The 16,495-nt window shown below is 57.9% G+C and overlaps 1 protein-coding gene across 1 annotated transcript in view; it reads left to right on the plus strand.

Annotated features, from left to right (window-relative positions):
• Positions 1–345: 345 nt before the first annotated feature.
• Positions 346–16,495, plus strand: part of PPARGC1B (PPARG coactivator 1 beta) — a 41,687-nt gene continuing 25,537 nt past the window's right edge. Inside the window, exon 1 of the mRNA XM_079319862.1 lies at positions 346–525. Coding sequence (XP_079175988.1) covers positions 442–525 — 84 coding nt within the window. The 5' untranslated portion in view covers positions 346–441. The remainder of the gene's footprint in view (positions 526–16,495) is intronic.

Genomic DNA, 16,495 nt, shown 5'->3' on the forward strand with positions numbered 1-16,495 from the left:
CTCAAAGCGGGTTCCCTCTGTGCGTGCATCCCTGGGGAAGGCACTCCTGCAGGAACTACGGGACACTTAAAAAACCCCAGCGAGAGCCTGGATGTGCCCCCAGTTCTACCCCGCTGCACGCAGCACTCACACCTCCAAACTCAGAGCGACCCAGGAGCCGTGCAGCAGCAGCGGGTGGCACTGTGCACCCCATCTTTAACGGGGTGCCACTCGCAAGGGGCGCACAAAGCGGTGACTGCAAAGTGCCCAGGGGGGTCTCTGGCAGCGATTCCCCCCCGAGCCGGGCTCCTGCAGCCGCGGGCGGGGGCTGCGGGCGGGCGGGGGTTCGGGGCGGCTCCGCCCCGGCGCTCCGCGCTCCCCGCCCCGCCGGCCGCCCGGCTCCCGCCGCCGCCGCCGCGCCTGCTGCATGCTCGGTGCTCCAGCCCCAGCCGGAGGTGGAAGATGGCGGAGCCGGGGCCGGATTGCAGCTCTCTGCTCGATGAGGATCTCTCCTCCTTCGTCTTCAGTTACCTCGCTGACAGCCAGGTAGGGAGCGCGGGGTGTGTGGGGGTTGTGCTGGCTCCGCGTTGCGCTGCAGCTGGAGGGGTGGAACGGACAGACGGACAGACGGACATACCCCCCGCTGCACACCGGGCAGCCCGGGGCACAGCCGGTGTGCGGGGCTGGGCTCGCCCGCCGGGCTCTGCGGCGGTCCGGTTGTGCCCGCGGTGCGGAGCCACCCCCGGCGCTGTGCTCGCCCCTCCCGGGGCTCCCGGGGCTCCCGGGCGGCCGCAGCCCCGCGGCCCCGCCGGCGCTTTCAGCACCACTCGCACGTGGACTCCCGCGCCCCCCCATTCCCCCACGGGCCGGGAATTTGGGGGGACAAGTTGATGGGTCCATGGGTTTGGGTACAGAACCGACCCCCCCCGGTTGTTCCTAAGGTGGGGAGGGGGCGGCGCGGTGCGGGCGGGGATGGGGGGGGATCCGCAGGGGCTGATAGAGCCGGGCTGGGGGATGAGTCATGCCGAGCGTCAGTTCCACGCATACGGGCTGGGATCTTGGGGGATGGAGGTTTGGGGAGGAAGGGGGGGGGGGGGTGGTGCGACAGCGACAGGGGTCTCGGTGCTGCAAGTCGCCCGGCTCCAAAACGTGGATGGGCTGTGTTTTGGACGGAGCTGGGTATTAAAATCAGATTAAGGCTCCTTGGCAGCTCCGGCGGGATCACGAGAGCGAGCCGTGCTGGCTATAGGGCTCGCATGCTTTTCCATTTTGGGGGCTGCAAGAGAGGCGCTATACAATAAACCGGGCAGGAGCCGGAGCCGGGGCACGCATTTCGCAGTCAGCTTGATGAGGCTGCTGCAAGTGGGAAGAGTTTTCTGTAGTTATGTATCATCCCCCCCGACCCTTCACTTTCATAACCACGGATTACAAAATAGCTCAGATTGTGAAGCGAGCACATTCATCCCAACCCTTGCTCTCTCCCAGTTCAGCCCCGCTGTTGCCAGCAGCAGGAGTGTGTTGTGTGCTTGCGGGGAACAGGACGAGGGTTAATCCTGCCGCCGTTTGGGTTCAAAACAAACAGCCTGGTAAATCAGATTTGCCCGCGGTGCGTGTGCCAGACAGAACCAGGCAGGGCTTGCCACCAGCCAGATTGATGTAGTCCCAGCACCTCTGCTCGCATGCAGCAGTGCCAGAGCGCTCCGGCTTGGCACGGGACCGGGGGCAGAGCGGGGGGCAGGCAGCCCGGCTTCTTAACCAAGAGCTGCTGACAGCTTGATTACAGCAGGAGGGTCAGGAAAGGTGAGAAGTGGGCCGAGGTTTTGTAAGCAGTTTGTGGGTTTTTTCCATTTTGTTACTGCTGAAGGAACCAGCTTGGAGGAGGGGAGGCTGCTTGTGTGGGACACTGTCCCTGGGAGTGGGCTGGTCGTGTGGGATGCCATCCCTTGGGAGAAAGGCTGCAGCTCCCACCAGCCCCATTGCTCCCTGAACAGGTGAAAGTTCCTGGCTGCACTCCCTGTCACAACCCTCCCGTTCTCCGCGTGTTAACCACGACATGAAAAGCTCTTATGGTTGCAGCACGTGCCTGGAGCCTTGTTTCTCTTTTTTTTTCTTTGCTTTTTGGTCAGCATTCGATGTGCCAATTTAAGAATCTTATTCCAAAAAGGGATTGCTAAGGGAAGGGAGAAAAAAAAAAATAATCCTACGAATTGTCATCCTTCTCTGGTGCGAGCCCACCATGTTGTGAACATTCCCTGGAAAATTTGGAACTGTGAAATGGCCTGTGCTGAAATGAGACCAAGTTTATGAAACGTGGTTGGCTGTGTCCCCTGCTTTCTCTGCCTGTCCCTGGCGTGCTCTGTGCTGGAGGGAGCAGCACAGGTAGCTCTGGTCCGAAGTCTGCAGGTGTGGGAGGAGAGGAGCAGCGAGGGCAGCGTTGCAGCTCGCTGCAGCTCCCATGCAGCCCCTCTGTGCTCTGCTCTCTGTAATCCCATTTCCTCTTCTGTCCCCATGTGCGCTGAGGGGCTCAGGGCTGGGATGGGAGAAAAGATAAGAAAGATAAAAGAAGAAAAAACAGCCCCCCCCCCACCCCCCGGCTATGATTTGCATGCATTTGCCTAAGAACCGCCTGAAGTTGTAAGCATGTGTTGTGCTTGTACCTTAACCTCTGATGAAACTGGGGGAAGGCTCCAGCCCTGGCTCTGTCACATGCTGCCTTCTAACTGGGAGCAGGAGGCGGGCCGGGCTGGTGCTGACGTCTCTCCCCATTACTACTGTGCTTACAACTGGGTTACTGACTCCTCCGTGGAGCCCCAAAGCTGCTGCCCCAAAAACCCCAGAGCTCCAGCACGAGAGCAGCTTATCCTGACAGGCTGCGGTGTCAGGAGGCCACGAGGTGATGAATGGCAGCCGTTTCCTTCGTGGAAATTTTGAGGAACTGGGACTCTGCTGCTCTCTCTCGCCCATGCTCCTCCCCAGCCCTGGCTTTTGCAGGAGGTTTTGAGAAAGGCGCAGTTGATGCAGGTGCCAGGCGATGCCTTTTTCTCCAGGGGAGGAATCCTGAGCAAGGGGAAGGTTTGGCAGGGGTGTCTGCATCAGTCCCTTATTCATAAAGGGTTTGTGCTGAGGGTGCCTGCTAACCTCTATTTACATATCGAGGACAGCAATGATTCACGTGGTACCTGCATTGCTACAGAAAGAAAGTCAGGGGTTTTCACTTGATATCTGCCAACTCCTTTTTTCATTTTTTTCTGTTTTTTCTTTTTCCTCTTTTTTTTTTTTTTTGGCAACAAAGAAAAAAGCGATTTTGTTCTGCTACATCTCAAAATGTGTCATTTCTGGGCCTGCTTAATCCATTTTGTGCAACTCTGCTGCTCAGAGGTACGAAGCTGGTTGTGGCTGGTTCATCTGCTGGCACCAGGCACTGGGAAGTGCCAGCCAGGCAGCTCAGCTCTGCTGAGAGCAGCACGGAGCAGCTCTCAGCATCCCTGTGTGAGGCTGTGGCTCTTTCGGCTTCAATTCGTGTAAAAACCCCAAACAAAGTGCAGTGGGGGGGAGAAAAAATTACAAAAAACCCCAAAAACCTAGGCTGCTTCTTGGAGAGATGTTTAAAGATCACATGAACTGAAATACAATATTCCCTCTTTAACTTCCCAGCCTCCTGCTAACAGCTTAATCCATCGATGAGTGCAGGCGGCACAGCGAGCCCGCGCTGGGTTGGCATTTCTAGTGATGGAGTGGGGATGCATCCCTAATTTTTGATAGTCCTCACTAAGCTGACCCATATCCTGCTTCTTCTGTGGCTTTTCTCTTGAAGATTTGGGATGGGTTTGGACGACAGACAGCCCGAGGGCCTGTGCAAAAAGCATCCTCAGCTGCATTGCTGCAGCGTGGGTCGAAAGGCTGCTGCAGTGCCAGGGCTGGAGAAGGCTGAAGTTTTCTGGGAAGCAGGGTGGCTGTGTCCTGGTGGCTGTCACCGTGCTGGAGCAGGGGTTGGAGGGTGCTGGGGGTGCTGATGGCTGTCCCCACCCCAGCAAAGGCTGGCGAGCACAGCAGAGTCTGAGCTGAGCCAGGAGAGACAGAGCCAGCGGCAGGAGGGAGGAGAGGAGGGCTGGGCTGGAACCTGCTCCTCAGAGCATCCCCACACACCTGCCTGCCTTCCCCCCGGGATTCTGAGCCGTGTTCCCCACCCTGGCAGTGCCCCCACGCCGGGGGTTTGCCCCCACCTGCCAGCCTGCACATCCCTGCCCCGCTCCCATGCCGTAATGGAAAGGCACCTCTCCAACAGGTGAATAATTAAGGGCTCCACAAGGGCCTCCAGCAAAGGGAGCTTTGTGAGGGAGAGGGATCTCTCTCACATTAACCTTTCCAATGTCAAAAGCCTTTTTGTAGGGAGGAACTCCACTTACACGAGCTCTTTGGCACGGCTGGTTATCTAATTAAAAATGCTCTGGGAATGCCCCTTCTCCTGTTTTTGGGGAATGGGTGCCATGTCCCTGGTGCAGGGCTGGGGACAGGGGTGTCACAGGCTGGCTCCTGGCAGATGGTTTGGTGTGGTGCCAAGGGCAGGAGCCCAGCAGGCTCTGAGATCCCCTTTGGGGGCTGGGGGCTGTGGCAGAATATGGGAGCTGCAGTGCTGTGGTGATGGGACAAGGAGAAAGGATTCAAACTGACTGAGAGTAGGAAAATACAGGAGGATACAGGAGATATTAGGAAAGAATTCTTCCCTGTGAGGGTGATGAGGCCCTGGCACAGGGTGCCACAGAGAAGCTGTGGCTGCAGTGTCCAAGGCCAAGCTGGGTGGGCTTGGAACAACCTGGGATGGTGAAAAGTGTTTCTACACATGGCAAAGGATGGAATAGATGAGCTTTAAAGTCTCTTCCAACCCAAACAATTCAATGATTCCATGAAGAACACGATTCCCTCTGGCCAGCACGTGCCACCACCGCGGAGCCTTGGGGACATCCCAGGGCCAAAGCCACCACGTCTGCAGGGAGATGGTGTCACCAGGACCAGGGGCACTGTCCCCATGGGGCTCTGCAGCAGTGGGAAGCGCTGTCCCCAGAGCTGTGGCTCCACAGGGATGTCCCCAGAGCTGTGGCTCCACAGGGACGTCCCCAGAGCTGTGGCTCCATAGGGATCCCCAGAGCTGTGGCTCCACAGGGATCCCCAGAGCTGTGGCTCCATAGGGATCCCCAGAGCTGTGGCTCCACAGGGATGTCCCCAGAGCTGTGGCTCCATAGGGATGTCCCCAGAGCTGTGGCTCCACAGGGATGTCCCCAGAGCTGTGGCTCCACAGGGATGTCCCCAGAGCTGTGGCTCCACAGGGCCATCCCCAGAGCTGTGGCTCCATAGGGATGCCCAGAGCTGTGGCTCCACAGGGATGTCCCCAGACCTGTGGCTCCACAGGGATCCCCAGACCTGTGGCTCCACAGGGCCGGCCCGTGTGGCGCTGGCAGGGCCTGGCCTGCAGACACCTCCTTAGGAGGAATCGGCCTCAGGCTCCGCAGCTGAGCCCTGCTCCATGGCAACCCGGCTCGGGCTTACATTTCTCGTGACTGCTTGGCAGCCTGAAGTGATTTAGCAGGGGGGGATCTCTGTGCGCGCCGGGGCCGCCGCCACGCTCCGTGAGGGGCTGCACCCCAGGAGTGGGCAGCCTTCAATGGCAGCACCTCCTGCTGCCTGCAGAGCATCTCACAGCGCCTGGACGAGGATGTTCTGTGCTCGTAGTGAGGACTCAAGGTTGAAGTTAATGGGGCGGGTGGTCAGGTGAGGTACTGACCTACTTCCATGGGCACCGGCACTGGAGGCACTGGGTGATGCTCCAGCCAATGTGTTTGCCTTCCCTTATCTCTCAGCCATTCTGCTTTTCAGCACTTTTTCCTGAACTCTGGCTCGCAAATCATTATTTATTTATTTATGGCGGTTGGTTTTGTCGGTGGGTTGTGTTTTTTTTTTTTGGTTTGTGTTTTTTGTTCCTCTCAATAATGGGAGTTCCAAGAAACGCCGAAGGACTTTGCACAATCCGGCTGCGCTCAGGCTCTGTCAGCCCTGTCCTTATCCAGCCCCGTCTCGCTGCACTTCCCCACGTGCAGGCAACAGTCAAGGCCGAGCTGCTGCATTAAACCAGTTCACTTCTGAATTAACACAGGGAAAAGTAAAAGCTGCACATCTCCCTTGGCTGTGGAAGATCTGGGAACCCCCCCTCGAGGGAGGGGTTCTTCATGTGGCAAGTGTGGTGTCTGCTGGTGGGGGATGTGGAGGGGCTGTGGCAGCCCTGGGGGCACATCCAGTAGCCAGAGGAACCTTTGATCTCTGCTGGCTTTGGGCAGCAATGTGGGGCTTAGGGAGAATACTTCCCTTATCTCACATCCCATGTCCCAAGGCAAAGCCTGCAGGCACTGGGAGCTGGGTGGGCACCCCAGCACCAGGAGCTTCTTTGGGGGAGAATGATGATGCTGAAGGGTGCCAGGAGCTTTGTCCATCTCTGTCCCCACAGCCCCCTGCCCACCCAGCAGTTGGGATGGAGACACAGGCTGGACAAGGGCTGATGTGACACTTCTCCCCTCCCCTGGGATGAGCAGTACATGCTTTATATGGATGTTTTTGTGCTGAGGTGGCGCCTCAAGCTCTTGCAGGGACTACAGTTGCAGGGCAGCAGCATATCTTTACTGAGATGCATTTTCTGAATTCTTCCTGTGGCCCTGTGGCCAGGCCAGCACTGCAGCCCCTCTGCTGAGCCAGCACAGCCAGGCCCCTCGGTTCCTGTTTCAGTTTTTCTGAGTTTGACTCAGGGAACAGAAGCTCAGCACTGCTGTCACTTCTCCTCTCCCCTTTGTCTGGGGAGGCTGCAGGACCTGCTTTGTCCACTGCACATGGTGGGAGCAATGTGGAAAGTGTCATCCTTTCACCCCCACTGCCAAAATTCCCCACCTATTCCCCAAGGAACCCTCATTTCCTAATTTTTATGGACGTCAAGAGCAAGGAAATCCTGTGGCGAGGGCCGAGCGTCCTGAGCAGGGCTGTGGGGATGGAAGGAAGCCCAGCTGCCTCTCTTCATGTTTGTTCTGCTCCCTCCTGTGCTGTGCAAGGGGGGATGTGGCTTTCACAAGTGACAGCTGGGGACCTGGCTGTCCTGCCACGAGGTGACCCAGGGCTGGAGCAGCCCCAGCTGTCCCTGGGGGTGCAGAGGAGCTGCCGAGCAGCATTTTTGCTGAGCCTTTCTTGCATTTTTTCAGCCGAGTTCCTAGGTAGGAGGGAGCCACGTTATTATTTTTTCATGAAGAAAGTGCATGTGTAGCTGCAGGGTGTTCAGGAGACTGCCATGACCCCTTTGCATGCACACAGGGCTGGGCTGGAGCTGAGACCAGCACTGGTCACACCGGGGCCATGGCTGTGCACGTGCCAAGGGGACAACGAGGAGCTGGAGGTGACAAACGTGGCACTCACAGCTCTCCTGGAAGGATGAAGCAGGGCCAGGCTCTGGCTGTCTTTCCCCATGCTCTGCAGCATGGTGACACTGGTGGGCACAGAGTTGGTGGCCATGGTTTGCTCCTTTGCTCCAGGCAGAGCCCACGCTCCTGGGCTGGGAGCAGGGCCATGTGTGGGGTTGGGGTTTGCAGGCAGAGCTGGCCAAGGGTGCAGCTTGGCTGATGCCAGGCGAGCTGCCAGCACCCACTGCTGCCATGCACAGGGTGCTCACCAGCTGAACTTTGTCCAGCTTTAGTCCTCTGTCCTGATTTCTTGGCACTTTCCCTGCCTCGGTGCAAATGTTTGCAACTTCCACAGCCCTTGGCTTCCAGCTAATTAAACTTTGCATTCCTGTTGGCTGCCTGCAAACTGAGGTTGCTTCCCTTCGCCCCTGGCTCGGGGACCTGCAGCTCTGCCCATGCCAGGTGTGTACAGCTCAAGGCCACCTTCCCACATCTTAATGACACAAGGATTTTAGGATTTTTCAAACCTCCTCTCCAACAGCATCAACCCCAGAGCTCTGCACAGCTGGAGATTTAAACCACCAGCATCGCTTCTCCTTTAGAGCAGGCTCGCACACAGTCACGACCAAACCGTGCTGATAATGAACAGAAAAAAAAAAAAAAAAATCACAATTTTTTTCTTAAAAAGGAAGTTTCTGTTTCTGTGTGGGCCCCACAGGGAGGCTGGCGCATGCGGGTTTCGAGTGCTGGAGCCCATTTCCCAGGTAACAGAACTGAAGCCTGTGAGAACTGTGTGGTTTTCTCAGGCTGAAAGGTTGGATGGTATTTGAGCTGTTTTTGTTTTTTTTCCCCTTGTTGCCGTGTCCTTTTAAGTAGGAATAAGTATGTCTATTTATATATATTTTGAAAATGAAAGCACGTGGCCTGTGTCCCCAGAATCCCTCACGGTCCATGTTGTCACCCAGCTCTGGGGGGGACACTGCTTTGCTGGTGAGCACCCCCCAGCTGAACTGGGGAGCAGCCCCCGGAGTTTGGGGTGAGCTGTGGGAGGTGTGCAGGACATTCTCTTGGGAATTCTCCATGGGACCAGAGGCTTTGGGATGTGGAAGTGGATGCAGCAGGAAGGAAGTTGGTAGCTGAGAGGAGAGCGATGTCATGGAGAGGATGTTGGGACAGCACAGATGGGAAGGGCTGGAGCTGCTCCCTTTATTTACTCCTGTTGTCTCCTCCTGCCCATGCCATGGGTGCTGGCTGCTCCTTTTCTCTGCCAGGATATGTGGGATGCAGAGTGATTTCCCCGGGGAGAACTGAGGGTCTGCTTGCCCTCAGTGTCCACCTCAGTGTCCAGCAGTGCCCTGAGGAGCTGGAAACCCGTCTGCACATCCAGCTGAGTCAAAAATACATGAAAGGCAGATTATCAGGGGGAGCCTGTCCTCATCTCTGCTGCTCGCTCATGGCAGTGCAAGGACCTGGAAACACAGCTTTCAACTTTCTCTCTGTATTTATGTAACCCAAACGAACTCTTTTTTGGAAAGAGCCACTCTGTCTCATTTAGATATCTAAATATAGCAGCTGCTCTGGAGGGAGGATTAGCCTGCCAGTGCCCTGGCGGGTATGGGACCTTTGTGCACGGGTGTTGTGGGGAGTTTAAACCTCATTCCCTGGGGCCTGGGGGCATTAATCCATCCCCCATTAGCAGGATGGGCTTGCAGTGTTTCAGGGCAGTGACTGGGTTGGGAAGCACAAACCTGTGGAGATGTGGAGTGCAGGATTTTTTCTAAATGTCTTAATGTCTTTTGAGGCCAGGGCCCAAACACTGTTTGTTATTGTGGCATCACCTCCCTTTGAAGGGGGATCTGTACTCCAAAGCACTGAGGCAGAGCTGAGCTATGGGGTGAAACCTCCACACCCAGCCCTGCCAAGGAGCCCTGTGGGGCTGCAGCACCTCGGGGTGCTGGAATTGGAGAGGAATCACCCTCACAACGTGGCACTGGGTGGAAAGGTAGGGAAGTGCATGACTCCTTCTGCTGCCTCAGGCAGCAAAGCCAGGGAAAGGTTTGGGACCAAGCCCCAAGCTGAGGGACACCCCAGAGGTGCCAGTTCCCTTTTTGCAGGGGTGTTCATGGGCATTCAGGGACACCCACACACACTCACCCTCCTGGGCACCAGGGCCTGTGCACTTCTCTGAAATGCAGGTGTTGGCAGAATTTGGGCACTGTGCACAGCCCATGGCCCCACTTCTGCTTCTTCACACACACCAGAGCTCTCTGCCTTTGGGGTCAGCACAAGAGATGGGTCTGACCACGTGCTTTGGGGGGCTCTCATGCATCCCCTGGCATCACCAGGCTCACACCTTGCACCAAATGTTGACAGAAACTGAGTTTCACAGGGTGACCTTTGCTTTGTCTCCTAACATTTCCAACTGCCCTGCAGTGAAGGTGCCCTGTGTTCCTTCCAAGGAGGTGGGGAGCAGCTCTGTGTGTGTGTGCTGGTGTCTCAGGGACTTGGGGACACGAGTCTCTGCAGCTGGCTCGTTTTAGGAGTGTGGAGAGGACACCTTTGTCTTTCCCTCTGCTCCCTCCTGCTTTGCAGCACTGCCACAAGAGTGGCTCCCTGGCCTAGTGCTGCTGCAGGGGCTCCTTGGGATCTGGAGACACACAGGAGCTGCCTTGAGTTTCCTGCAGGAAAGCAGAGGGTCCCTCAGCTGTTTGAGCACTGCCCCTGTGCTTTTGGTGCTGCTTCCTTTGCACACCTCACACCCATCCCTGCCCTCACTCAGAGCTGCCTGTGGTGCCATCCCCCTGGGGCAGGAGCCACCTGGCTGAGCCGTGGGACCCCAGGTTTGTGTCAGTGAACACCTGCACGCCGGCTGCACACGGTGCCCTTGGACAACCTTGTGAGCCCCGTGCGCTGTCCCCTCCGCTCCCCTGCACGGCCGGGACCTGCCAGCTCCAGTTTGGGCCATGCCCTGCTCAGCTCGGTGTTGTTGGGCCCTGGCAGGGCGCAGGTGAGGTGGAGGAGGGGGTGGCACAGCGGGGCTCCGTGTGGGGGGCTCGCAGTGTCCCGGGATCCCCCGGCTCCCTGGCAGATGGCTGCAGCCCTCCCGCCCTGCTCCGAGGAATACAAATGCGCGGCAGATTGGGTTACCCGGCCCCGGCAGCGGTGTTGGCTTTCATCTAGATCGATATCCCTGTGTCTGCAGGAGCACTCAGCTGGCAGCTCAGGCCTGGCTGGGAGCAGCCACCCGCCGAGGCTCTGCTGCCCACTGCAGCCCCTGTGTCCGTGTGTCCGGCCGGCTGTCCGGCGTGGAGGCAGCGCCGGTAGCGGCCGCAGCGCCGTCCGGCTCCGTCGTGCGTAAAATGTAATAAATAGGGCCATAAGCCTTTTACAAAGTCTATTTCCACTCTTGGATCTGGGATTTAATGCATGGCTGCTTAGAGAGGCTGAGGATTTCAGGGGTCAGCAAGGCTAATTGCACTGCTGGAATAAAAGGGTGTGTGGCGAGGATCCTGCACTCGGCTGGGAGGGGGTGCCGGGGGTCCCAGCCCACTGCCCCGGCCCTGTGTGCTCCTGCCTGCAGCCCAGGAATGCCACGGCCACACGTGGCAGCTTGGCAAGGGCTGGGGTCCCCAGGGAGTGCTCCTTTGGGGCCAGGCAGGCTGAGCCAGCTGGGGAGTCACATGCTGCAGGTGTTCGGTTCCCCACTGCTCTGCGGTGTCCCTGTGTGTCTGACCAGGCACGGCTGGCTGGAGCACTTGATCTTAGATTACCTGTAAGCCAGGGAAAGCCTCTGCAGGGCCAAGGGCCAGTGAGGATCAGGGCTGTCCCGGTGCCAGCTCAGCCCCAGCCTGCAGCATCTCCTTCTGCTGCAGACAGGAGCTGGGTACCACTGTACCAGGCTGTGCCAGCGGCACAAACAGGGGTGTGAAGGGATGTGTGTCCTGCTGCAGGGGACACAGACATTCCCAACTGGGAATGGAAATGCCGTGCTGGGGCAGAGCCTGGGGCACAGACCTGGGCTCGGAGCTTTCCTGGAGATGCCGGGGAGGAGCCAATGGGATGTGCAGGCTCTGCATCACCAGGACAACAGTCAGCCACACGAGAGGGGGACCCAGATGCCCCGAGGCTGCCGGGTGTGCGCCCTGTGCCAGCCGCTCGCGCTGGCCGGGTGCGCCGCCGGCCACGGCAGACGGAGGACGCCAGCTCCGCTCAGTGACTCCTCTGGCTGATCCCGTCATCTCCATCTCGCGCCAAGTGCTGAAGTCGCCATGGAAACCGGCATGGCAGCAGCCTCGCCAGCATCCCCACTCCCAGCGCCCGGCCGGTGCCGTGCCGCTGGCAAGTGACCGCTGGCAAGTGACTGGTGGCACATTACCGGTGACAAGTGACCGGTGGCAAGTGACTGATGGCAAGTGACCGGTGGCACATTACCGGTGGCAAGTGACAAGTGGAAGTGACAAGTGGCAAGTGACCGGTGGCAAGTGACAAGTGGCAAGTGACCGGTGGCACATTACCGGTGGCAAGTGACCAGTGGCAAGTGACTGGTGGCAAGTGACAAGTGGCACTGCATCTGCTCGTTCCTCGAGGGTGTCAGTGGCACTCTGGGCTCAGGGATCACACGGAGCCCTTCCCCGCAGGGCTCGATCCATTAGCGCTCCTCCATCCCGCCGAGGAAGCACAAAGAGAAAGCCTGGGAGTATTGCTATTAATAGTCCCTGCTCACAAAGTTATCTTTAGCTGCACTGCTCCCACCTTCATTCATAACAGCCACAGCACGGGCCTGACTCTTCACCCTGCTGCTGGAGTGGCTGTCAGGTAACCCTGGTATCCCCTGCCACCACTCAGCCTCTCCAAAGGAATGGGCAGCAAACCTTTCCTCATAGTGGGAAATGGAGCTGGGTTGTTTTTTTTTTTTTTTCCCAGGGTTCATTTTTCTGTGGTGACCGTAATTCTGAACTCTGCTTGCCTTTGCCTCTCCTCCCACGTAGCTCCTGTGCAGCAGGGTTGTGTCTTGCCAAAGGCTTTCTCCCTGGAGCATCCCTGCTGGAAGTCCACACTGGTGCTGGGATTTTGCTTGATCAGTGGAGGAGGCAGAGCCTGAAGTTGACTATTGGGGATGGAGTATTTTCCACTTGTATTTCAGTGGGTGTTTTCATAGGTTTCAAGCTGTGGTCCACCCTTCCCAGCATCTTTCATCTGCAGAGCTCATACAGCTCCTGGGAGGGTGCAGGGCTTTGAAAGGGCTTTGAGGATTCAAGGGCTCATCCCACTGCTTTGAGGCAGCATCTCCCACCGTTGCCAGGGAAAAGTCTATTTCTCCTATTCTTGAACTCGGCAGTCACCGAGTTCCTCAGGTTCCTGGGTTAATCTGTTCCTGCCTTTAATGAGCTGCCTCATTAAAGTGTTTTTCCCTAATAACCAACCCTCTGGGGTGGGTGATGTTCAGCTGCAGACAACTGGAGACCTGCAGGCTGCAAAGGGCTGTTCAGGCTGTGTGTGGGGTGCAGGGTGAGCACCATCCCTCTTCTCCCACATGGTGCCAAAAAGGCTGTGAAGGGAGCAGCCCAAAGCACCCCCAACCTGCCTCTCCTGGGCTCCAGCACCAGATTTACTGCACCCACAAATTACAGGACAGTCAGCACTGTGGTTAGCATTTGCCCTTGGGGTGCAGCAAACTGGGGATACTGGGACTAAGTCATGCTGCTGCAGAGTTTTCCTACTAAATGTTCTTAGCCAGGGATGTGCAGCACTGGGGAGCTGAACCTGTGGGTGCACGCCTGCACCCCTTGGGCTGGAAGGCATCTGCCCAGCCCTAATGAAGGGCTTTGAGCTGCTTGCCTTGGTGCCTGGGAACTGATCTGGTTGGTTTGGATAAATGGAAGTGGAAATCTCCCTCCTGGGGGCTGCTCTGTGTGGAGGGGTGCACACAGCTTGCAGCTGTGGCCTCCTGGGAGCATCCATCCTGCAGGCATCTGTCCCACCTGGTCCCCTTGTCCTGCAGCCATTTGTCCCACCTGGTCCCCCACCTCCTGAGGGAGCAGGGTGGAGGGTGGGAGCCCTTGGAACAATGGGTGCAAAGGAGCAGCTTCAGCAGAGCCTCTGGTGAAGCCTCACGGGTGCCACAGCCCTGATCCCCAGGCTGTGCTTTTTAGGGTGTCAATGATGCAAGGCAGGAAAGTGCCTGGTTCTGGGGCTGCTCCATTTATATTTAGCTGACCCAGTTGCTAAGCAGGGGCTGCTGGTCCCTGCTGGTGCTGCACTTGGGGTGCTGTGAATGATGCAGCAGCAGCAGAATCTGGCTGGGAGTGCAGAGCTGGGCTGCATTCTGCATCCTTGCATCCTGCATCCCTTCATTCCTGTACCCTGCATCCCTGCAGCCTGCATCTTGCACCCTTCATCCTGCATCCCTGTACCCTGCACCCTGCATTCTGCATCCCTTCAGCCTGTATCCCTGTACCCTGCATCCTTCACCCTGCACTCCTGCATCCCTGCATCCTTCACCCTGCACCCCTGCATCCCTGCATCCTGCACCCTGCACTCTGCACCCTGCCAGCCCCTCAGCTCCCCTCCCAGCCTCTCCCATCCACCAGCACCCCAGATCCCCCAGGGAAGGAAGAGCTGCTCGTGGCCCAGCAGAGGTGGAGAGGCAGCAACTGCTGCTGGAGGGAGCAGCCTGAGGTTGTGCACAGGCTGAGGCAGGAGCAGGCCGTGCTCCAGCCCCATTCCTAGAGGATCCCATGGGGTTCTGCTGCCTCCAGCCCCAGCTCAGCCCCCAGCACCCTGCTGCTGTCTGCGGTGGGTGCAGCCGGTGTGTGAGGGGCTTGAGGGAACTCCTGGAAAGCCTTGGGCTGCCAAAACACATCCTCTCAGTGCCAAGCACCTGTGAGGCAGCTGCCTCCCCAGGGCAGGAAGGAGATGAAAAGAAAATCTCTTTCAAAGGCAGGGTGGCCTCCTCCCCAGGATCAGGGCGTGTGGCCAGGATGCTTTCCCGAAAGGAGCTGCTACCCTGTGCAGGGCTGCAGGGACATGTTGTTCCCATCCTGATGTCCCTGTCCCTGGCTGTTTCCAGGGCTGTTGTGGTTGGCACACCTGGAGAAAGGCGAGTCCCCAAGGCAGGTCAGAGCAAAGCACTTGCTGTGGAAAAGGAAATTAATTATGGGCACTTTGCTGCACTCCAAGTGACTGCAAAGGCTGATGTTTCTCCTGTTGGCCGATAAACTAATTGTAATGGCAAAAGCTCAACAAAAGCCAGGCTCTTAAATGCTTTCTTAATTAATAATTCTCAATAATCACTTGACGTCAATGACCAATTAAAACTTTGGAGAAGGGAAGTTGTTAAGTGCCCGATACCTTTGCTCCTCCAGTCACTGCAGCTCTGATGAATCCTGCAGAAAAGCACCGGGCAAGCCAAGCCCGATGTTTTGAAAGGAAAACATTAAGCAGGAAAAACGTGAATATTCACGTGAGTGTCCTCAGGGACAAGAGGAGGGAAGCTGAGCAGTCACTTGGCTCTGCTGCTCCCTGCTGAGCAGCCAGCAAGGGATGGCAGTGCAGGCACCCAGAGGGGTGGCACCAGGGGTGTCCCTTTCCTGCCCCAGGGCAGCAGCAGTGGGAGGGAATCTTTTCAGGGAGTCCATATCCAAGGACCCATGGTGGGTCACCTCCTTTATTTGTCATGGTCCTCCTTCTCTTTCTCCTCCTGCTTCCCACAGCCTGTGTGAGGTCAGCATCTCCCAGCTCAGCCCTGCCAAGCCTGAAAGCATCATCAGCTGGATTTTATTGGGTGGGAGTTGAGTGGTCCCCAATCCATCTACTGTGAAGTGGAGCCTCTGGAAAGCTGCCATTCATCTCCCTTCAGTGCAGTGCTGGGAGGGTTAATGTCCTCCTCCTCCTCCTGCTTCTTCTTCTCCTCCTTCTCTCAGCTTCACAGCCATCTTATAACTGCTGGAGCCAGAGCTGTGCACTCCCTGCTCCCTCTCCTTTTACAGTATGGGCTGGCTGGCCAGGGAGCCCGGCCGGCTCCTCCATCCTTCCAGCTCTTTTCCTTCTTTGGATGTCCCCTGCTCTGGGGCCTGCCTCCCTCCCACGGGACCCGTGCCCCTGGCCAGGGGTGATGGCCAGGGCCAGGGGCTGCCCTGGGCTGGGCTCTGCAGTGCCAGGGTGAGATTTTTGCCTGTGTTCCTCCAGGACAGTGCTGGGTGTCTGCCAAGGTGGATGCCAGCAGCTCCCGGGCAGCAGTGATGGCACTGAGCGAGCACTTTATAGCTGCAAATCCCTTGGTGGGTGTCAGGAAAATCCTCCCATGGGAAAGGTGGGAGAGGCTCACAGTTGGTAGCCAGAGGAGGGTGAGGAGCGTGGCAGAAGGGGGAAGGAGCTCTGTGGCAGAGTATGCCATGGAAGATGGGCACAGAGCTCCTGCCAGCAGCACTGCAGCAGTCCTGGAGTGGGGAACAAGCAGTGGGGAGCCCTGCAGTGCAGGGAGCCAGAGGCAGAGAGGGCAGAGCATCAGGCTGTGCTCCCCTCTGAGCCCTTCCCCTGCCTGTCAGCCCTGCAGCTGGCTCAGGGCTCCCGGGGGTGTTGCTGGGGGCCGTGGGAGAGTTGCTGCAGCCCGTGCTGATGGCCAGGCACAGCCCCAGCCCTGTGGCAGGACAGCAGCAGCACGTGCTCCTGCCTCCCTACCCCAGGGTGGCCTCTTACCCAAATACCAGCCACTGCCCAAGGGTTTATGCCCCTCCTGGATGGGGGAAAGCAGGGGAAAGGCCTCTGGGGCCGAGGGGGGAGGCAGGAACAGAGGGTGTGTGTCCCTGTGTCCCCTCAGTGCCGCTTCAGCAGATGTCAGCACAGCAAGGAGGTGGAGATCACCCAGGGCTCACATCTGGGGTTTTTGGGCTGCTGAAAGTCCGGGCGTAGGATGGTGCCTGGAAAGGGAATGAGGGGAGAAGGGGGAGCAGCCCCAAAAGGCTCAGGGAGGTGCTGTTGCTCACTGGCAGGAACAGCCTCTCTGCAGCCCCCATGGCAGTGGGGACACTCAAGGACCTGTCATTCCAGGTGGCTTTTTCATGAGCCCCATGCCTGGTGCTGCCTGT

The sequence above is a fragment of the Erithacus rubecula genome, assembly GCF_903797595.1.
Source record: "Erithacus rubecula genome assembly, chromosome: 16".
In the NCBI taxonomy this organism is placed as follows: Eukaryota; Metazoa; Chordata; class Aves; order Passeriformes; family Muscicapidae; genus Erithacus; species Erithacus rubecula.